The following is a 21842-nucleotide window of genomic DNA, read 5'->3' on the forward strand; positions in this document are numbered from 1 at the left end:
AGAAAGGATCAAAGTGTCAGTGGAAGTAGGAAAGTGGGCAGATACTAAGTACATGTTGTGGGGACCTAGTCCTTCTTGATCCCCAGCATGCCCTGGAGGTAGAGAACTGAGGCACCACCCCCCTCGGGGTCTGGATCCCAGCTCTGCCCAAGTTTCTCACCAGTTGTGTGGCTTTAGGCAAAATAGTACCCACTTCACAGGATTAGGTTATCATAAAGACTTAAAAGAAAATGTTCCTTTCTCCCCATTACACTCCGCACTGAGGGGTGGGGAGCGGAGGAATAGTCTCATTCCACTGTAAATGACACTCAGAATGGGGATTCTGGACCGAGTGAGCACTCAAAACCAAGCCAAACTTCATGACCCGTCCTCTTGACTCCAAAATCAAGAGAGGAAAACCTTGGGTGGCCAACTACTTATGAATTTAAGGATACAAGTGGAAATAATAGGAGTGTAATTATATATTTTTTAATGAATGAATGTTTCCTTTTGGTTCTCTCCGCTTCCTTCGGACACTTATAAATTCCACCACTTCTCAGGGACCCAGTCAACCCTAGAAGCCTTCTCTGATGAAGAGGTAAGAACTTTCCAGAGCCGCATTTCTGGGATCAATTAAGGCCGATTTAACTGAAGGCAGATGGACTTGGAACCCTAGGACAGCTCTCCACCAGCCCTCCCAGTCAGCCGGAGGGGGCAGTCCCTGGTTAGGGTACCTCCATCCCATGCCATCTCCTTTCCCCTGTGGTCTAAAGAAGTGGTGAAGTGACTGTAGATTTTGGCTTGAGAAAAGAAAATTACTCAGGATGGAGAAATACTTTGGTGACTTCCTGTACCCTCAGATCGCCCCTTGCTCACTGACAGCGCATCAAAATAGAAGGTGGCACTATCCAGTACCAAGCGCCGCTCAGAGGCAAGAGCAGTTCCAGTGCCCCTCGAAGGTTCCAGACAACCCACCAAACAGCCTCCACTGGTCCTTTAGTCCCTCTGCTTGTCCCTGGAGTGTGGGGGTTTGGGGTGGGTGGAGCCCCACTGACACCTTTCCTGGCCGCGCGCGTAGAGGCTCGGGCAGGAGGCCTGGGCGAGCCGGTGCGGGCGGCTCCAGTCACTCGCCGCCGGCGAGCGGGCCAATGGGCGCGGGAGGGTGTGGCCAGGTCCCCTGGCTCAGGGCATTTATATGAAGTTGGAATGCGGTGCCTGGGCGAGCGCTTCGGGGCGGCTGTGGGTTCCCGTGTGGAGTGCGGGCCGTGTGCCGCTAGCTTTTCCCCCCGCAGCCGGTCCCCACTCAGCCCTCTCTCAGTCCCTGCTCGCCTCACCATGGAGTCGCCGGCTTTACCCCGGCGTCCGGATCCGGCTCCTTCGGCGGCGGCCAGCGCCGCCGCCCTGGCCGGCGGGCTCAAGTCGCCCAAGCCACTGATGAAGAAGCAGGCAGTGAAGCGCCACCACCACAAGCACAACCTGCGGCACCGCTACGAATTCCTGGAGACCCTAGGCAAGGGCACTTACGGCAAGGTGAAGAAGGCGAGGGAGAGCTCGGGGCGCCTGGTGAGTGCCGCTCCCTCTCGCAGCGCAGGCCTGGCGGGAGGCTCAGGGCTGGGCCGTGGGCTAGTGCCTCGCTCTGGAGTGTGGCCCCATTCAGTCTTTACCAAACTGAAGTTGCGGGATTCGGGGGGATGGGGGCGATGGTGGTATTTATTGCAGGTATGTCTGTCCATAATTGTAGAGATAATGTTCGTGGACCTGAGAACCCCAACACCGAACAGCATGTGATGATGGCCAGTGAGTGAGGCGGACAGTTGGTGCCGGGTGCCTAGGAGACCAATAGCGTTCTGTCTTGGAATGAGAGGGCTCCCTAAAGAAGATGGAACTTAAGTAGGATTTTGCTTGGAACAGGCTTCCAAATGGGGGAATGGGTAGAGAAAGTAGAATGCACTTGATCGTAAATCAAGTAAATGCCCGTGGTTTAGTAAATGCCTGTGTGCTTGAATGAATGGATGAATGAATGAATGAATGAGGTGTCCAGTTCTCAACTCAGTTCTGCTAGTGTGGCAGCCCAGCACTCTATGGAGATCTGCACAGGGGTGGGGTGGAGATGGGTTGGACACTTAAGTGTCCCATTTCAGTTTTTAGGGTGAGTCCATGTTTCAGTATGATGCGTTTTTTATCCTGGGAAATGTGAAATCAGGCTCTGGCGCAAGGTCCAAGTGCCCCAAGACACTTGGTTTGAGGCCTTTCAGGAAGGTTTAATTCGCTGTGTGTGCGTGTAGTAGTAATAGCAGTAGCAGCAATCTGTGGGACCTTGAGCAGCTAATTGGTCTCTGTACCCTCAGTTTCCCTTTCTGCAAAAATCAAGAAAACACAGCCTCCCTCACAAGCTGCCATGAGGATTGAATGAGATGCAAATGTAAGTTAGACTTTTCCTGACATAAAGAACCTCCAGGGAGAACTGATATTTATGTCCGGAAAGGCCAGTCCTGAATAGGTGGCAAATTTGCCAAAAGTTAGTTAACAGTGGTTCTCAAACTGGAGTTTCGTGTGCATCAGAATCACCTGTGGTACTTGTCACCCAGAAGGATTTTATTCTGAAGGTCTAGGATGGAACCAAATACTCTGTATTTTCTTTTATTTTACTGAAATTTTATTTTTATTTATTTACCTTTAATAAATAAAGAGACAGGAAGGGAGAAAGAGAGGGAGAGAAACAGCAATGTGCAAGAGATATATTGATCCATTGCCTCTAGATTGCCCCCAGCAGGGAGGGACCTGGTCTGCAACCCAGGCATGTGCCTTGACCAGGAACTGAACCAATGACACTTTGGCTCGAAGGCCGGCACTCGGTCCACTGAGCCTCACCAGCCAGGGCTAATCAGTATTGTAACAAGCCTTTTGGGGCAGGAGGTCTAGGGATTGTTTGGCCAGGTGCAGTTGGGTCTGGTTAAGAGACATGTGGAAGCACACGCACATGTGTGTCATGGCCGCCCTGTTGCCTGTGGCTGCAGTTGCCTCCCCAGACTGTTTGCTTCAGCAGCCAGTAGCTGGTTTGAAATTCAAGAGGTCATTTCATTGGTGAAGGAGAATGGATGCTGGCAAAAGGGGATGGATTTATGTCCCCATCGATAGGACCAAGTATGTTTTTCCTGCTAATGCCTGGCATGGTCCCCAGTTGCCCGCTGCCAGGTTACGGCTATTGGGCAATTATGTACTTCCTGGTTTTCTTTTCCTTTCTCTTTCTATAAAGTGTGAGGGCCTGGTGAGGCTCCAGGCTTCAGACTGCTGGGCCTAGGCTTTGTCAGGGGCTTAGCTGGGAAATAGCTGCTTGGGATGCGGTGGGGGTGGGGTAGATTGGATTGTAGGGGCCTGCAGGGCCCAGAAAGTGGGAAGCTGAGATTTAAGTTTAGAGGTCCCATCAGGCTGTTGACCTAGGTCACTTTGTGCAGGAAAGAGAGGGAGGGAGGGAGAGAGAGATCTCATTGATTCTGGAATGAGATAAACCAGCTTTCAGTTTTCAAATCTCAGCAGCTGCAGGCAGGGATTCCAGCTCCTGTTATATCAGAACACAGAATTCAGAAGGTGCTGCCTGGCCTTATGCCTTTCATCATATTGCAGGGAGACAAGAGCAGTGGGGATGGAACCTGTTCTGAACCTCCCCAGCCTGTGCCTCTGCTGGGAACTTGCTCAGGGTCTTCCTCCTCCTTGAAGAGCAGCTGCCTGCTGTGCTAATGGTATCTCTGCTCTGGGAAGGAGTCCTCTTCCCCTCTGCACCCTCGTTCTTGCCTCTTCACTGTTCTCCCTGAAGGGAGATCAGCCTGGTGCCTCAGGAACTTCAGAGGGAGAGAGGGATGTGGGAGCCACCCAAGAACCCTGCTTAAGTTGAACTGAGATTGTTGGTGGGGGCTAGATTCAGAGGAAGGCCTGCTGAGTGACTCCCATCCCCATTTTCTCTCTGCTTTTCCAGAACATTTCCCATTCCCAGCCTGCCTAGTTGAGAACATCAGGGGCTAGATGGGATTGTCCAGAGGGAGGGGCAGGTGGGCAAGACTAATGGCTACTCAAGGAGGACATCAAAGGAAAAACAAATATTTGCTCTGGATCTTCTAGTCTCCAAGTACATTCCTGGTATCCAAATGACATTTCCTCCTGTGACTCTCCCAGCTCCCTGACTGCCCCTCCCCACAAAGAGAAAAACCCCTGCTGTTAGAATCCACCAAAGGCTTTGGGGTGATCTGCACAGAAGTCTTGTCCCCAAGGGGTTCCATGAGGAGCACGGGGCAGGAAGTGGATATCGACCTATGCAGGGGTGCTCCTGTCTTATATATGAGACGGCTTGGATTTGAACATTACCGAGATGGTCCTATTCCTTCACTGACAGGTGGGGAACGTGAGGCCCAGAGAAGGGATGCGGCTTGTCCCATGTCTGGTTAGGGGCACATCTACAACACGGGCCCCTGATTTGACCACCCCAAGTCCCACATGTCCAAGACTGAGTCTTGGTCTGGGAGATGGCCCTCAGCTGAGCTCAGGCTTGTCTTGTTGTGCTTGGTCATTCCAGCAGTCAGCTCCAGCCACCTTCTCAGAGCTTCAGCCACGCACAGGGCCAGAGTAGACACTGAGAACCAACCCACAACTCCTCGTGCACTGCCTGTGTCGAAGGACCCTGGCTGGGTGAACTATATACACTGCATTCCTGGTTTTCACCTTGTCGGGAAGGCTGCCCAGCTCAGAGCCAGCCTGCAAGCATTTAAATCCTGTTGCTCATGTGACCTCTCTGTATCTCAGTTGCTCATTTGTAAGGTGGGGATTATAATAACTCCTACCTTGTGCTATTCTCAGAGGGTTAAATCAGACAATATGTGTAAAGTGCTGAGCTCAGTAGCTGACATAGTGTCATCCTGGCAAGGCTGCCCTGACTAGGCCCTGCTCTCATAGAGGCATCTGTCTGGGGTCTGTTCTGGTCTGAGCAAGAAAATGCGTTGTGCTTAGCTTCCTTAAGCCTGACCACTGTGGTCTCTGCTTTGTTCAAAGTCCTACTCTCTCCTTCAGCCCCTGCTCCAGAGAAGGGCTCCCACCTGGCCAGCCACCCAAGGTCTCTTCTGTGTGACGCTGCCCTCCCTGCTCCTCCTGCACCTGCCTGCTCGGCAGCAGGGAGGGAGGCTCTGGCTGCAGGCAACTCTTGTCCTTGGACTCGAGCCAAACCACACAAGAGAGCTGGGCAGGGAATTGCCTTGCCCAGCAACCTGGCAGAGTGAAGGGGAGGGTGGGTACAGCATGGAGTTTAGGGGAAGCAGCTCAGACTCCCTCGCTCCTGGAGCCCATTCCTCTCCCTGCCTGGTTCTCTGACAGGCTTGGTGGAATGACGAGCCCCCACCCTTAGGCTCATCATTCCCCACTCTGCCCACTGAGGCAAGCCCAGCCTGACCTCTGCTCCGTTATCTATATGGGTCATCCTCCACCTCCTTGCCCTGCCTCCTGGATGGCAGCTGTTCCCTGAAAGGCCAGAGAGGAGTCAAGGACTTTGGCTCCAGCTCCTGGCAGTAGCTGTGACCAGGATGCCCAGCTCACACCCTCTTTCCTAGGGCTTGGGACCAGCACCTTTAGGTTTTGTTTCTCTAAGGCCTTTCTGCCATCCTTTCCTGAATCCAGATCACTCCCTACCCGGGGGGTCTGTTGGTGGTGGGTGGAGGATAGGAGTGTTTAACCAATCGAGCCCCAGTACCCATCTCTCTAGCATGTTGTATGAGTGGGATACGGGTGGCATTTTGGACTGTGCAGCATGGCCCAGAGCAGAGTGTGGGGCACTCCCTTCTCTGGAGGTGGGGGGGGGGGGCTAGGGAGAGGCAGGGCACTGGAAGCAGGGCGGGACATCTGCAAGGATCTTTTTTGTCTTCTGAGATGGCAGCGTCTCCAGGCCGCACCTCTCCCCCTTGGATCCTGACTCTGTCTTGATGTATCAGGGAACCTTGGAAGAGTCCAGTGCACCTTTCCAGACTTGAGTGTTTGCCATTTGCAGAATGGGGTAGGGAATTAGCCCTGCCGCCCTTCCAACATGCAGGGCTGCAGGGGCGAGAACACCACTGGGCCAGTATCCGTAGGAATTTGGCTCAGGCGGGTTAACATAGATATAGCATGGGGCCTCGGAACAAGCTCATTATAACAATCCTTGGCTAGCGCCTTCCTGGCATAGTAGCAGGTGACCCATTTCTGAAGACACTTGGAGATCCTGATGTGCAAATTTCTCAACGGCTCCTTTCTTTCTGGACTTTACTCCAACATTTATCTCTGCCTGGAATGCCCCTGTTGCCCCTCCCTAGTTTACCCTGCTTGGCTGGGCAAACCCCATTCATCCCTCAAGATCTAAAACAAAGTTTTCTCCCAGAGGTGATCCTTCCTGCTCCTCCAGGCAAAGAAAGCTCTCCCCAGTGCTGCTGGAGCCCCCGACAGGCAGGGGCCTCAACGGTCCTCATTCATCACCCCAGGCCTGAGCTGACTCAATTGCTGATCCTCCCACTGGACTGAGGACCTTGGTGCAGGGACTGCCCAATTTTCATCTAAATCCCCAGCACCTAACATAGCACTAGGCACATAGTAGGTGTTCAACAGATATTTGGAGAATAAATGACCTTCATTTTTCTTTTTTTTAAAAAATATTTTATTTATTTATTTTCAGAGAGAGGGGAAGGGAAGGAGAAAGAGAGGGAGAGAAACATCAGTGTGTGGTTGCCTCTCATGTGTCCCCCACTGGGAACTGGCCTGCAACCCAGGCATGTGCTCTGACTGGGAATCGAACCGGGATCACATGGTTCGCAGGCCCACGCTTAATCCACTGAGCTACACCAGCCACTGCTGACCTTCATTTTTCAGATGAGGACATTAAAACCAACCAGACCAATTAACCAGATCATTTAAGTGATTTGTCTTGAGTTGCATAGTTCCGTAGGGGCAAGTGAGGATGAGATGCTTGGGCTCTTGACACCCACTCCAAGCGCCTGGTGTCCACATTCACACTGAGATGTTCGTCGTGTCTGGGTTCCCTGTTCCCACTGGGTGGGGCCGCGTGCAATGCGTTGTCTAAACTTGGGTGCTTTGGAGAGAAAGGGTCACTATGAGTAATGACACTCAGACGGACCGGGACTGGCTCCAGGCACAGGGCCTTTTGGCCTCTGGGTGACCCACTCAGCAGTTGCTACCCTCCTCCTTGGCTCTAGTCAGTATATTGTTTTTCCTAGAGAATGGTTGCTCAACTGTCTTGCAGATGAGAACAAAGGTCCCTCAAAAGTAATGCTTATAACGGAGGCTGACTCTCCACGTTGCGTAGGAAGAAAAGCAAGAAGTCTCATCTGGGCACAGGCCCAGTCGGTCAGGGGCCAATCCACTGACTGACAACCAATAAATATTTCTTTTGTGACTTGTGTTCATCAGTAAACAATTGTTGAGTGCTCTTGTGCGCTGACCTCTGTCCAGGCCTGAGCTCTCACTGTACCTAGTTTACTTTGATAGGCCAGCCAGCAGGTAGCTAGGAGCCTGTCTCCTGGGGCTGGGATAGGGTATCACCAGGGCAGTGACACATCACTCTTCTTGCCTGTCACCTGCTTAGGAACTGGTGGAGGCCAGATGGCGTAACTTGTTTCTTTCCCGGGAAGTGCCAGCCCCACCGTGCTCCCTGGACCTAATGTGGCCAACTGCAGGTCCTTCCCCCGAGCCTCTGAGGCCAGAGCAGAAGCTCACAGGAGAATGGAATTGTTCACTGAAGATTAGGCTTCCAGATTTGAAAGCAATAGATCTCGAGGTTTGACTTGTGTGCCATCTGTCCATACAGGGACTCCTTTATTTTCGGGGGGACTCATTTCTTCTGGGTCTTGTCTTTTTTAGAGCTCTACCTCCTAAGTCTAGGATGATATCTCTCAGTGTTGTATATGTTTGTGAGTACACAGTTATTCGTTCAAGATGGGCTTAATTTTTGTATATGTGTGCCTCTTAAGCTCTCAGATAGTTTTGTTTTATTATCTAGATTTGTAATTTACATATGATGGTTTACTCTCTGTTAACAGTTTTTATGGCCCCTTTATCTGAAGAGCTTATAGTAATTTATCCGTTGTCTGATTATTAAAATGAAGCATTTTAGAGAGAAAAGGACTAGTCCATAAACTCTTGCCTTCAGGGAGAGAAAAGGAGAATGGGGAGAGAGACACACGCAGGAACCACGCTCCAGGTTCTGGCCTCAGAGTTGGAGGAGGATTCCAGTCCCTTTGTCCCCATCCCTGCCCCCTGTCCGATTCTGAATCCGTGACTTTCCTGCTTAGCTCCAGGGGTGGTTTGGAGCAGAGGGGGTGGAGCCTGAAGAAAGCACTTGCTGCTGCAGCATGGGCCTCAGCAGCATCTTGGGAGAGGCTCCATGGCGACAGTCGCTCCCGCTGCCATTGTCCTCCCTGCCCTGCTCAGGGAGGGCAGAGAGCTGGGCCTCCCCTCTTTCATGGAGGCAGCTCCTGGGGAGGAATGGGGTGGAGGGAACGCCGTCTCTGGCCTGTTGCCAGGGTGACCAGGCCCTGAGCACTGTGAGTGACTCCTTATGGGATTATGGCTGTTCCGCATTCTTGTCCACTGTCCCTCTGAGCAGGAAGCCATTGTCTGCCTCCCAAGCTCTGTGAAAAGGGGAATAAGGCCCCTCCCTTCCAGAAGTGCTTTTCTTTTCTCTGTCTCCTTTTGAACCTCTAGAGGAGGCAAACCCTCCTGGGAAATTGAGTGAGGAGCTGTTTACCCCAGTCTGGGCCTTCAGATTGTTCATAACTTGCCTGTCTCCCAAGAAGAGGAAGTCTTGTATTTACCACTGGTGTCCCTGGGCAAGACTTGACAGGAATTGACCAACCCCGAGGCACACCCCCTGCCCAGCACCCAGTGCCAGCAACACGGCCTCTGAGGGCCTGGCATTTTCATGGCTCGTCTGCGAGAATCAGGGCAGGAAAGCACCTCACACATCCTTCATCCTGTTTGTCTCACTCAAAAGTGAGGCTCTGAGAGGGGGTGGGACTTGCCCGTGGGCACAGTGACAGAGCCTGGAGGAGATCCCAGGTCTCCTGACTCTGCAGGAGAGTCTTCTGTACACACCACACTCATACACACACACACACACACACACACACACACACACACGCGCGCGCGCGCTGCACTGTTGTGATTCTCTCCTTTCTGTCACCTGGACCCTGAATGGAAGGAGCAGAGGAGACCCCTGAATCTCCAAGAGCTTTGTTAAAGGGCATCTTGGCAGCTGTTTCTTCATTTCCTCTTGCTTCATTCCGCCCTTTCTGAGCCATGCAAACCAGCTGGGTGGGTTAATCCTTTTATGGTATTTTCACCTTTACAACCAAGATTAGCAGAGCCCAGAGAAATCTATGTACCTGTCTAGTTGTTTTCCTTTGTTGCCAGGAGAGAGACATTCCTCACCTAGACTGAAGGGACTGATTTTTTTCCCCCACCATTTTTTTTGTGGTAAAATATATGTAACATAAAATTCATCCTTTTACGCTACAGTTCATTAAGCGCGTTCAGTACAGTCACCCGGCTGTGCAGCTGTCACCACTGTGCATTTCTCAAACTGTTTCATCTCTCCAACAGAAGCTCCGGGCACCCATGGACCAATAAGTGTCCGCCCTGCCATCCCCACCTCTCCTCCTCCCTCCCCTGGTAACTTCTACTTTCCGTCCCATGCATTTTCCTACTCCAGTCACCTCATATAAGTAGACTTGTACAGCATTTGGCCTTGCGTGTCTGGCTTATGTCACTTAGTATAATGTGGTCAAGGTGTACCCTTGCCGGTGCCAGTTAATGGCAATATGACTTTGAGCAGGTCATGTGACCTCTCTGGGTACCAGTTTCTGCACCTGTAAATAGGAATGATATTTCTCTGCCTACCTCCCAGGGCTGCTATGAGGGCTAATCAACATACTGAAGCGGCACATGGCTATCCAGTGCCTGCCTTGTGCCAGCCCCTTTGCTTGGCAGCAGGGACCCAGTGGTGAGCAAACCCTCATCCTCATGGTGTAGTATGGTAAATTTGCTTTGTAAATCATAGAGCATTGGCCGTCCAAAGGGTCGTTACCTCCCTTGCTCATCTGTGGCCTCTGAATAAGGCCATTGGTCCTTCCTCCTTCCTGCTGCGTGGACTGCACCTAACCCAGGTAAGAACTTCTCCAGAGAAGGTGCTCTTCGGCCACTCTGCCACCCTTCCTGGTGAGGGGGGAGTGGCTTCTCTGGGCGCATCCTTGGCCTCTGCAACAGCTGCAGGCAACCCAGAGTCAGGGCTTCGAGAGTGTCCTCCAGGACACCTTTACCTGCCAGACCTTTCCCCTCACTCTCCAGCATTCTCTGTTCCCAGGTGGCCATCAAGTCAATCCGGAAAGACAAAATCAAAGATGAGCAAGATCTGATGCACATTCGGCGAGAAATTGAGATCATGTCATCACTCAACCACCCCCACATCATTGCCATCCATGAAGGTACGGAGGCGGGGTGTCTGACTCTGGGTCCGAGGGGGAGGTGTGTGTATAGAAGTCTGAACAGGTGATACAAAGAAATGAAAGAAATGCAGGCTTTGGAGTTGGACAAAAGCTGGATTTGAAATTCAGCTGGTATGACTTGGGCAACTACTCAGTGTAGTCCCTGGGTGGGCCTCAGTTCCTCATTTGTAAAACGGGATAATCCTACTTACGTCACAGCATAGTTGCAAAGGTCAAATTAAATGTCACCGAGTGCTCAGCTCACAGGAAGAACTCAGCAAATGGTAGGCTTTTTGTTTTTACTGTTAGGTTTTCCAAACTTGAACACTACCTCCCCAACCCAATGAGATCCTCAGCAGTACGGGGGAAGCTGAAACATACAGAGACCTGCACCTGTCTCCGGTGCATGCGTGCTAAGATCCAGGCCTCCTGGAGTCTGCCCTGTACTCTGAATCATCCCTGCGTGGGGCTGGCCTCTGCCTCTCCTTGTTATCTTTCTCAGCCTTCTCTTGTTCTGACATCAGTGCTGGCTTTCCACTCTGACTGCCCTGTTCTCTGTGACCCAGACAACAAAGAGAGCAAGAGAAGGGGACCAGGGAAAGGGGGGGGTGCCTTCCCACACATACCTATCTGCTTCCAGCCTTTACATAGTGTCAGTTAGAGGGAGAAATAAGAAATAGCAGCAGGGGGAAGGAAGGGAGCTTATGGCTTTGCCCTGTTTTTTAATACTTTTGGTGGGAAGTATAATATAAGAGAATTCTTCTCTCTTGGGTTCTATTCATAGGAAGACTAAGGGCAGAGCCACTGACATGGCCCTGTGGCCTGAACCTGTCCCGCAAGGACTGGGCAAGTAGCTGAGAAAGCTACTTGTATCTCTGCGTATTTCCCCAGGGAAGAGTGGGCAGATGGCAGGGTATTGGTTTAGCCAGACTGAGCTTGGTGGTTATGTGTGTGTGCATGTCCCACACCCATATCCCCAGCCAGGTCTGGGAACTGCGCTTTGAAGCTCAGGAAGCTCGGGCTTGTCCTTCACCTTCAGCTCCAGCAGATGCAGGGCTATGGCAGTTACTGTGTGTATGCAGGGCTACCTCAGATCTATCCCCATCCTGTCACAGCCACAGGTTCAGGACATATGGCCTGGGGGTGGGGGAATGAACTCTCACCTAGCTGCTGTCCAGGATGTGCTGGCTCTTGACCCCTAATTTCACGGCACAAAGGCTGCAGCGATGCGGAGAACCACAGGGACAGCTAGGTGGGGCCCTGATGTGTGGTGGGAGACTGGGTCACCACACATCAGGGACACTCACTCCTGTGCCCCTGGGGAAAAGCTCAGCCCTCCTGGCCATGTATACAACCGCCTGGGCGCTGGGATACCTCCTGGAGAAGCCACCTCTCTCAGCTCCTCTCACAGGCCAAACAGCAGTATCTCTGGGGCTGGCTGAGCAAGCCAAACTCCTAGGACCTGTTTGACACAGAGATGCAATGGCAGGGATGGATGTACGCGTTCTGACATACACTCAGCTAAAGGGCCAGTTTGGTGACCCAGTCACTCCCTACCTTTACAGAGGGCTGGAGCCAGAACAAGGCTGGAGGGGGCACTTGGGCTCCTCCTACACAGGCCGATGAGCCAGGCGGGGCAGGCTGGCTGACAGGAGCCCGGCCAGTCATTCGGTTACGAAATATTTATCACTTCTGTGGACAAGGCCCTGGCAGTGCTCTGGGCGGGAAATCAAAGGTGTTGGGAGATGAGTATCTCAGCTCGCCATTGTACTTTACCGTGTGCAAAGCCCCCGCATGTGCTTTATCCCTCTTCTGATCCCCCAGGCAGGCATTTTATGGGCATTATTACATATTATTATGTATATGAGGACGCCAGTGATGAATGTAACAGTGGGTACAATTTATGGAGTGCCTGCTTATGTCAGCTCCTTGCCAGCTTGCTCAGCCAGCGCCAGAGTTTCCACTGTCTTGTATTCAGTTCTCACCCCAGCTCTAAGAGGTTGGCATTATCATCCCTCCTCGTTCTTCAAGTGAGGAAACTGAGCCACACTGGTTGAATAACTTGCCCAGGTCACCCAACTAGTAAGTGATGAGGCCTAGAAGAGACAGACCTTCGTGACAGCTGGAAGAGCTCTACCCTAGGTCATGAAGCAAAAAGGCACTAAATCCTGAACCAGGCAGGCTTTTCCTTCCCATCCAGGGACGTCTCCGCCCTCCTGAGAAATTGCAGGGTCGTTTTGAGAATCCTCAAAGGCCAGAGCTTCCAGGGTGAGCCAGGTCCCTTGGCCTTAACTTACTGCTGTTGGAAGATGGTGAGAGCTTCAAAGGCCCTTTTCTCACCCCATCAGCAAGCATCCCTAGAGGGAGGTGTCTGGTCCAGGGCCGGGGAGAGGCCCAGCCACAGGGGCACAGCGTACTCTGGAGGGCCTGATGTTCCACAGCCACCCGCCCACCCCTCTCCCCGTTCTGCCCCAGTGTTCGAGAGCAGCAGCAAGATCGTGATAGTCATGGAGTACGCTGGCCGTGGTGACCTGTACGACTACATCAGCGAGCGGCAGCGGCTCAGCGAGCGGGACGCCCGGCACTTCTTCCGGCAGGTCATCTCTGCTGTGCAATACTGCCATCAGGTAGGGGGCCCCGCCTGCCCGGTCCTGTTCTGAGGGGTGGTCCTTGGGCCCCCAGTTTGGGCCCAAGAGAGTCCACAACTTGCCTGCACAGGGAACACACACAGGGAGACAAAGCAGAGGCAACACTCGATTTTGGACCCACAGCCTAGGAACACCGGTGTCTCGGGCTCTGAGTCCCTCGGCTGCAGGTGGAAGGGCCTGTGATTTTTTTTTGTGCCCACCAATGAAGATGGGCACTCCCAGTGTACTTGTGCCCCTACCCGGCCCCCCTTGTGTTTGCCTTTCTCTGCAGACTAGGTCCTCATGCCCTTCCCTCCCCGGTGACCTCCCCCTGACACTCCTCCCTCCCTCTTTCAGAATGGGATTGTCCACCGGGATCTCAAGCTGGAGAACATCCTCCTAGATGCCAATGGAAATATCAAGGTGGGCCCCACTTCTGGTTTCCAGCATCTCTCCTGCTCCTCCCCAGCCCTTTCAAACTGCCCCTAGCCAAGTACCTCTAAGTCCTTAGGGGGTTCTGGGAGGAGTCCTGCAAAGATCCTATATGCTTGTTCCCACTCCATTTTATGGATGGAAAACCAGGGCCTCAAAATAAGGGGTGACTTGCACAAAGTTCTGTGGCTAGCGAGAGACTGAACACGGGCTAGAAACAAGGTCTCCTGGCTCCCCTCCCAGTGCTCTTGACATCACAACACTGACAGGAGTCTAGGAATCTAGGTCTAGGTTCTTTTGCTCACAACCTTGGCACTGGTAGGGAGAGGGCCCCGGCCTGAGTTCTTCCCACCTGTGTGCATGCGCTCACACGTACACATGCACACACACGCAGACTTTCCTCTGCTGCAATTAGGTGGCCCTTTGGCTCCTTTCCCCAAAGACCAAGCATTCCAGCTCTGTCTTCCTGCAGCTGCTGGCCTCCCGTGCCTCTGCAGTTCGGTTTAGGCCTGAGAAGGGCACAATGACAGGTACACTCAGGTCTCAGAGCCAGAAGGGGAGATGGCCAGGCTGGCCCTGTACTCTGCCCTCTGACCCCCTTCAGAATCCTCCTGAACCCAGGACATAGTCCCTGCTCCAGTAGCCCCTGACCCATGCTTTGTGGCACCCTAGCACGGAGTTCATTCCCCTTTTCCAGCCAATTCCCGGAGCAGGTGGGGCTTTCTTTGATGCTGTGGTGTGGGGGAGGGGAGGCAGAGTCAATAAACACAAACAACCTGGACAGGCATGAACTCTCCCATCTGCACCAATCACCTGCTTCATTATGGGTTTCAACTATCTGCTTGATAAGAGGCCAATAAAACCATAAACGAAGGAGCCAGAGTTCCATAAAGAGGCCCTCCCCACCCTAGGCACACATGACCCTCTGCTGGGGGTGAAGAGATCAGGAGCGGCAGGGCGCCGGCCTCAGCCTCTCCCCGAGGGCAGCTGGGGAAGGGGTCTCTCTGGGGAACAGGAAGATGGACTGGGTGCCTCTCAAGGCCTCAGTATCAGATGGCTCAGGGAGTCTGGGACAAGGTGCCTTCTCCTGGGCTATAACTCTGACCGTGATTTTTGTTCTGTCCTCACCACTGCTTCTCAGCCCTGCTGGGCTGACCCCATGCTCCTGCCCAGGAGTGGGCATAGACAAGCCCTTTGCTAGGAAGGGGAGCCCAGCCGTGCGTGGTTAGTCAGAGACAGGATGGCGTGCTTCTGAGGGCAGTGCCACCGGCATAAGATGTTGACTGTCCCCCTCCATCTGGCCCCCCTTCCCATGGAGTCCCATTCATGGGCCACACCTATTCTAGGAGCTGCAGGAGGAATGGGGACAGAAGGAGGTCAACATAGGAATATAGTAATGTGGCAATATGAGGAGACAGAACCAATAAGCGAGGGCTACAGCAAACCACTGGAAACCAGGGCTCTGTGGGAGAAGGAGAGCTCAGGGCAATGGAGGGCTTCCCAGGGGAGGTAAGCTTGCTGGACCAGGAGGATGCGCACCAACAGGGGAGTGCATGCCTGGGTTGGAGCACAGCAGGACAGAGGAGCCTGGGGGACAGTGAGGGCCTGGAGCCCCCGCACCTCTGGCTAGGTGCTCATTGACACAGTTCCTGCAGAGCTCTTTTTTCCAGGGCCTGAGCTGTGTTGACAGTGCCCAGTATGGGTGGGGGTCACAGGCACCCTTTCCTCCTGCTGGGGTCTGGCTTTCCCCAGCGTCTTATGGCGGCAGGCTGAAAGCTGCAGAACAACCCAGGCCTTGGCCGTGACCCCTGCCGTGTTTACCTGCTCCTGCAGATTGCTGACTTTGGCCTCTCCAACCTCTACCACCAAGGCAAGTTCCTGCAGACATTCTGCGGCAGCCCCCTGTATGCCTCGCCTGAGATTGTCAACGGGAAGCCCTACACGGGTCCAGAGGTGAGTGTCCGCCCTCCACCACTAGCCTGCCTCTGCGTTTCCTGTGGCTTCAGCTCCTGTGAGACAGGTGGGCTGGTTTTCTAGTTGTTTTCTCTCACTGCACAAAATTCAGCCCGTACCCCCTCACCTCCCAAAGTAGTCACTTGCTGGGTCTCTAGCCAGGAGTGGCAAAACTGGAGTGAAAACCTAACCCCCCAGGCCCCTTGTCTAGTCCTGTGCCCCTCACCTTCCTGGTTCCCATGGCCCTTCCCTGCACCTAGCCTGCCACCCCCTCTTATCCCCGAAGGGATGACCTCTCCATTGCTCTTGTGTTTGTGGCTGCCGCTGCCAAGGAGAGGCGATTGACAGCACCTCTCCCCATGAGCCTTGGTCATTTCCGCAGCATCATTCCTTTGCCCCTGGATTCCAGAGGGACGTGCCCCCCAGACACACTGGCCTCTGAGTTCTCCAGTAGGCACCCGTTTCCCCTCCGGTGCAGAAGCGAGGCCGGAGCCCCTCCAGCACCCTTGCTGACCCCCACCCTCCCTCAGGTGGACAGCTGGTCCCTGGGTGTTCTCCTGTACGTCCTGGTGCACGGTGCCATGCCCTTTGATGGGCAGGACCACAAGACGCTGGTGAGGCAGATCAGCAGCGGGGCCTACCGGGAGCCGCCTAAACCCTCGGGTGAGTGAGAGGTCCGGGTATTCCCGTCCAGGCCCCGGGGGTCCTGAGCTACTTCCTGAGGCAGGGGTTAAACGGTGGCAGTAGAGTGAAGAGGAGGACCCACTGCAGATGAGTACCCTCCACCCACCTTCTGCTGACATCTCTGCCCCCAGTGTCTACGACCTCCGAAAAGGAGGGGTCATCTCTTCCTTCACTTATGGGCATGCTTTATTACATTTGGGAAGTGCTTCCTAAGGTCTAACTTAGGTCCTCTGTGCTACAGTTGTCTCACTTTCTACTGCTTTTCCCTCATCCTTAGAAATTTTTTTGTCCTTTCCCCTACAATGTAGGCGATGTAGGTGTAAGAACCTTGGTTTACCTTTGAGTACAGTCCACACCCTCAGAGGGTTGCATTTCTGAGAACAAGGATACACATGTACATACAGTTAGGCTAGTGGAGGGCTCAGAATCCTGGGGGCATGGTACAGAAGAGGAAATTGGCAGAACCCATCTGGGACATCTGGAGGCTGGGAGCTGGCCTGGCTGGGGTGTGTGCGGAGCCCTGGGTGGGAGTGGCGTCCTAGTGCAGATGGGGGTAGCCAGTGAGAGGGGACTGCCGGGGCCCACTCGCATGGCTGCCAATCCGAAGACCCTTATCTTTGTCTTTCAGATGCCTGTGGCCTGATCCGGTGGCTGTTAATGGTGAACCCCACCCGCCGGGCTACCCTGGAGGACGTGGCCAGTCACTGGTGGGTCAACTGGGGATATGCCACCCGTGTAGGGCAGCAGGAGGCTCTGTCTGAGGGAGGACACCCTGGCAATGACTCTGGCCGGGCCTCCGTGGCCGACTGGCTCCGGCGGTCCTCCCGCCCCCTCCTGGAGAATGGGGCCAAGGTATGCAGCTTCTTCAAGCAGCACGTGCCTGGAGGTGGGAGCATGGCCCCCAGCCTCGAGCGCCAGCATTCGCTCAAGAAGTCCCGCAGAGAGAATGACATGGCCCAGTCCCTGCAGGAGGACCCTGCCGAGGATACCTCCCCTCATCCCAGCGAGGGCAGCCTCGAGCTGCCAAAGGGCATTCTGAAGAAGAAGGCGTCTGCCTCCTCTGAGTGGGCGAAAGAGGACTCTGAGCTCAGCCCGGACTCTGGGAGCCCAGGGCAGGCTGCCCCGCCGCTCCCCAAGAAGGGCATCCTCAAGAACTCTCGGCAGCGGGAATCTGGCTACTACTCGTCTCCTGAACCCAGCGAGTCGGGGGAGCTCTTGGATTCAGGGGATGTGTTTGTGAGCGGGGACGCTGTTGAGCAGAAGCCCCCCCAGGCCTCAGGGCTGCTCCTCCACCGCAAGGGCATCCTCAAGCACAACGGCAAGTTCTCCCGCACAGCCCCTACTGCCTTCGGCTCCTTGAACGAGCTGGCCTCACCTTGCCCTCCGGCCCAGGCCAGCCGCCCCTCAGGGGCTGTGAGTGAGGACAGTATCCTGTCCTCTGAGTCCTTTGACCAGCTAGACCTGCCTGAATGGCTCCCCGAGCCCCTGCTGCGAGGCTGTGTGTCTGTGGACAACCTCACTGGGCTTGAGAAGCCCCCCTCCGAGGGCCCTGGGAGCAGGGGCCTGAGGCGCTGGAGGCAAGACTCCCTGGGGGAAAGCTGCTTTTCCCTGACGGACTGCCAGGAGGTGACAGAGGCCTATCGGCAGGCGCTGGGAGTCTGCTCAAAGCTCAGCTGAGGGTGGAGCCGTTGCCCCACCTGGATGGGCTCTAAGATGCACCTGGCAACACCCTGAGGGGAGCCACCTTTTCCCCTGCCTCCTAGGACCAGCATCCCAGCCCAGAAGTCTGAGATGGTTTGTGATTTAGCCCTGGGGAGGGCCGGATATAGGAAAAATGGGCAAGTGAGATGCATTGAGGATTCAACATCTTCAGCCCTGTTGAACCAAGAAGGTAGAAGAGGGGAAGAGTAGAGGAATAGAGAAGGTCCGTGGCCAAGTTCAGTATCTCTGTTTTGTGTGCACATAGTGGGACCACCAAAATCCGGAAAGAGCACTCTTACCAGTACCCATCTCCTTTATTGCAATGAGTGAGTTTTGTGCATGGTGCCTTCTTGCCAAGATAAGGGTAGGAACTCTTCAAATACACATTCCCATCCCCACCAGGAACTGAAACTGGGATATGGAAACTCCTCATGTGCCTGGGACAGCCTAGGAACAGTCTCCTAGAGTGCGCCCTTCCTTACTTCTCCCAGCAGTAAGAGAACCCAGCCTGTTTCCTCAAAGGTCCCCCACCCCTGCTCTCCTGTCCCCCAAACCTCGCCCAAGCCTCCTGGAGTCGCTGCTATAAATCTGAAAGACTTGAAAAGGCTCAGGCTGCTACTGGACTTCATCATCTCAGTGGGCCCAGATGACTCTGGACCCCCCCCTTGAACCTCAAAGGCTCTGTGAACTTCTCCAGCCTCCAAGCTGCTCTTGCTACTGAGAATGAATGTGTCTATTTCTCTGGGTTTCCAGGACCTAGAATGCCCTATTTATATTTTTTAGCCATGTGTTCTTTCAAAAATGAATCTTACTGTTTTCAATAATGTGAATATTATGTTCTGGAAAGTTCACTATACATCTAATTTTGTGTACAAAGTAATATTTTTGCAATGATTCATGGGGAAGGGGGGCCCTTTTACAAATCCGCATGTTCCTTAACCCTGTCCAGGGATACGTGGCCCCCTCATCCCTGCCCTGGTTCTGCCTACCTGATGGTCCCTCTTCCCTTCTCTGTGGCCAGAAAAAACCCACTCCATTAAAAACCAGTCTGGTGATTGACAATGGCCTCTGTCGTTACGTCTGAGGAGGTTGGGCGCAGATCTTTGAACCTTGTCTTAACACACATCCTGTTGGGAAATGGAGAACCTGCTTAATAAAAACAAAACAACAAGTACCCAGCTCTGGCTTCCAGAAGCTCCCCCAATGTACCTCATTAGCAAGTCTGCCCTATAAACACGCAGGTGGGAGAGCCCTGGGCTGAATGTCCCCACTTGCTCTTCCTGCCTTTGGAACTAAGCGGGAAAGCTGGGCTTGGCAGATTGTGCAGACCCACCCCCAACCTTCTCTCCATCTTCTTCCACCCCTCCCCCATACAGTTCTGTCCCCTGCTGCTTGAAGACACCCCCACCTCCTCTATTCTCTCTCTCCAAAGAAATCCCTTTTACTCGGTGTTGCGCAGCTGCGCCCGCTCTGCCCTCACCATCTGACCCCTAGTGCAGTAAAGAATGCTTGGAATGCCCCCCCTTGAAGGCTGTCTCTCTCAACCCCCAGCAGAGCATTTCCAGCCCGCTGGCCTGGTCCTTTGAGAAACTCGGGCTCTGAGAGCTGGGATGAAAGAATGAGGACAAAGTGCAGGCAAGTTGCTGCTGGCTCCAGCTTCAAGCAGTCTCCCTCCCCATGCCTTACCCGCTCCTGGTGTTCACAGGCTCCAACGCAACTCCAGGTCCAGCCAGCTCCAGCTCCCTGCTCCCCAGCACACTTGTTCTTTTTCTGGAGTGGAGCATCTGGACCTTCCCTCCTGCTCCCTGCATCTGGGGAGCTGGTGAAGTTGGTAAGGCTGGGGAGTCAGTTAAGTGTCCAGGCAACTACGGCTCATGATGCTGCAGCAAACAACTGGCTGCAACTGGAGTATTTCTGTCTGATATCCTTGAGGTTCTACTCAGGGCTTGAACTCTGGGCCAGACTCTGGCTGGACACCAGGAAAACGTAAGGGAGGGTTTTTACACTCAAGAAGCATAGAGTCAACTGTGGAGTTGGCTGTGAGCCTTTATTCATTCAGCTCAGGAATCCAGCCCTTTTTATGCTGAGTTCTGTGGGAGACAAAGGTAACTGCTGTTTCTCTGGCACGACACATTGAGATCTGAGCCTCCAGGAGGCTGCAGACTGGACAGTAAGGTAGCATGCATAAAAATAAATAAAATTCAGGCTTTCAATCAAGATGGTGGTGCAGGTAAGTGTGGTACTTACATGCACCACCCGCCAAACTGCAGAACCACCTGAAATCTATTAGAATGTGGCAGTCTTAAACTAAGAATTTAAAGAAGAAGCCACATTGAGACTGGTAGGAGGAGCAGAGAAGTAGATGGGTTGGTCCCACATCCCCATGTAGCAGATAAAAATCTAGGAATAGATTTTTAGGGATATCTCAGCTTCAGAGATTCCTGGCTGAGGAGTGAGGGGTCCCAGCCCCACACCAGGCCCCCCAGCCCAGGGTCCCAGTGCCAGGAAGAGAAGTCCCCGTAACTGCTAGCTGTAAAAACCAGTGGAGATTGTGGCTGAGTGAGGCAGAGGGCTTCTGGAGTCCCAGACATTTCCTCTTAAAGGTTCTGAGCACAGATTTACTCGGACTCCCTCCCTCTGAGCTCCAGTGCTGGCCCAGCAGCTCAAAAGGCACCACCAGTGACATGCAGGGAGGAACTAAATTGTCTGGCATCAGGACAAGAGCTGGGTATGGCAGCTTTCTGCCAGATAAATGTTCTGGCATAGCCCATTGTTCCTTTCTTCAGAACTCCCCCCCAACAGACCTGGCAGGTGGGTACCATAGCTAAGTCCTCATCAACCTGGCTCACACTAGTCACTTCACCTTGGTGATTCCTTGAGACCCTGCTCCACCCAACTTTCAGGCCCACCCAAACTGTTTTCAATGGCTTTTTTATACAAATGGCTAATACTTCAGATTTTTCTAAGATCTCTCAAGTAAGCAGCATCTGGCCTCAGTGAGCCCTATACCTCTCACTAAGTGGTCCCAGGAGCAGCACTAGCAGCAACCAGCTGTGGTTTGCAGTTTGCCGCACCTGGGTACCTCCAAGCCCAACACAAGTAGCAGCCATCTGAAGATCACTTTATAGCTCATGCTGTGCAGCCCGGGACAGAACACAGGTGGCAGCTGACTATGGCCTGCACCTCCTGAGAAGCCCCAGAGCCAGTGCACACAGTGGGCAGTTTCAGGCCACACTGAAGCACCACCACCCAACCAACTCTACAAGCAACACACTCAAGGAATGGATTTAGCAGATACCAGAGCCCCACTGAAATAAGTCCTGCTCTGTAGGGTGAGCCCCAACATAGCTGATCCTCCATGATAGTGGGAGGGTAGTTGTTGGTGGTGGTAGCCAGACTTAGGGTTGATTTGCCTGGGGATAAATTACTTCCATTGATGTGCCAACAGCAATCAAGTCTCAAGTACAAAAGGAGGATGTACTTGGCCCACGCAAGGGGTGCACCTTAAGTGCCCAGTTTGTGTGATCAGGGAGGCTGTGCCACTGGATCCTGCAGAACATCTACTACTTTAGGTCACTTTATAAAGACTAGGAGTCGTAGCAGCTCTACCTAATACATAGAAACAAGCACAGGGAGGCTGCCAAAATGAGGAGACAAAGAAATATGGCCCAAATGAAAGAACAGAACAAAACTCCAGAAAAAGAGATGAACAAAATGGAGAGAAGAAATCTACTAGATGCAGACTACAAAACACTGGTTATATGGATGCTCAATGAAGTTGAGAACTTCAACAGCATAATAAAGGACATGGAAATCATACAAAAAGAATCAGTCAGCCCTGGCTGGTATAGTTCAGTGGATTGAGTGCTAGCCTGTAAATCAAAAGGTTGCTGGTTTGATTCCTGATCAGGGCACATGCCTGGGTCACCAGCCAGGTCCCCAGTTGGGGGCATGCAAGAGG

At 53.3% G+C, this 21842-nt stretch overlaps 1 protein-coding gene across 3 annotated transcripts; it reads left to right on the plus strand.

Moving 5' to 3' along the window:
* Positions 1-1199: 1199 nt before the first annotated feature.
* Positions 1200-18943, plus strand: NUAK2 (NUAK family kinase 2). 3 transcript variants are annotated; one of them, XM_053668017.1, is made up of 8 exons: positions 1490-1542; positions 1721-1776; positions 10364-10484; positions 12960-13111; positions 13469-13534; positions 15377-15496; positions 16027-16159; positions 16809-18943. In XM_053668017.1, the coding sequence occupies exons 3-8, from the start codon at positions 10415-10417 to the stop codon at positions 17855-17857; spliced, it is 1590 nt and encodes a 529-aa protein (XP_053523992.1). In that variant the 5' UTR covers positions 1490-1542; positions 1721-1776; positions 10364-10414; the 3' UTR covers positions 17858-18943. The 3 variants fall into 3 exon arrangements, with proteins under 3 accessions (XP_037011301.2, XP_053523992.1, XP_037011302.2); XM_037155406.2 differs by lacking the exon at positions 1721-1776 and having other exon boundaries at positions 1200-1542; XM_037155407.2 differs by lacking the exons at positions 1490-1542; positions 1721-1776 and adding an exon at positions 8783-10166.
* The last annotated feature ends 2899 nt before the right edge of the window (positions 18944-21842 follow it).

Source organism: Artibeus jamaicensis, unplaced genomic scaffold (genome assembly GCF_021234435.1).
Source record: "Artibeus jamaicensis isolate MK-2021 breed Jamaican fruit bat unplaced genomic scaffold, CSHL_Jam_final contig_475, whole genome shotgun sequence".
NCBI classification, from domain to species: domain Eukaryota; kingdom Metazoa; phylum Chordata; class Mammalia; order Chiroptera; family Phyllostomidae; genus Artibeus; species Artibeus jamaicensis.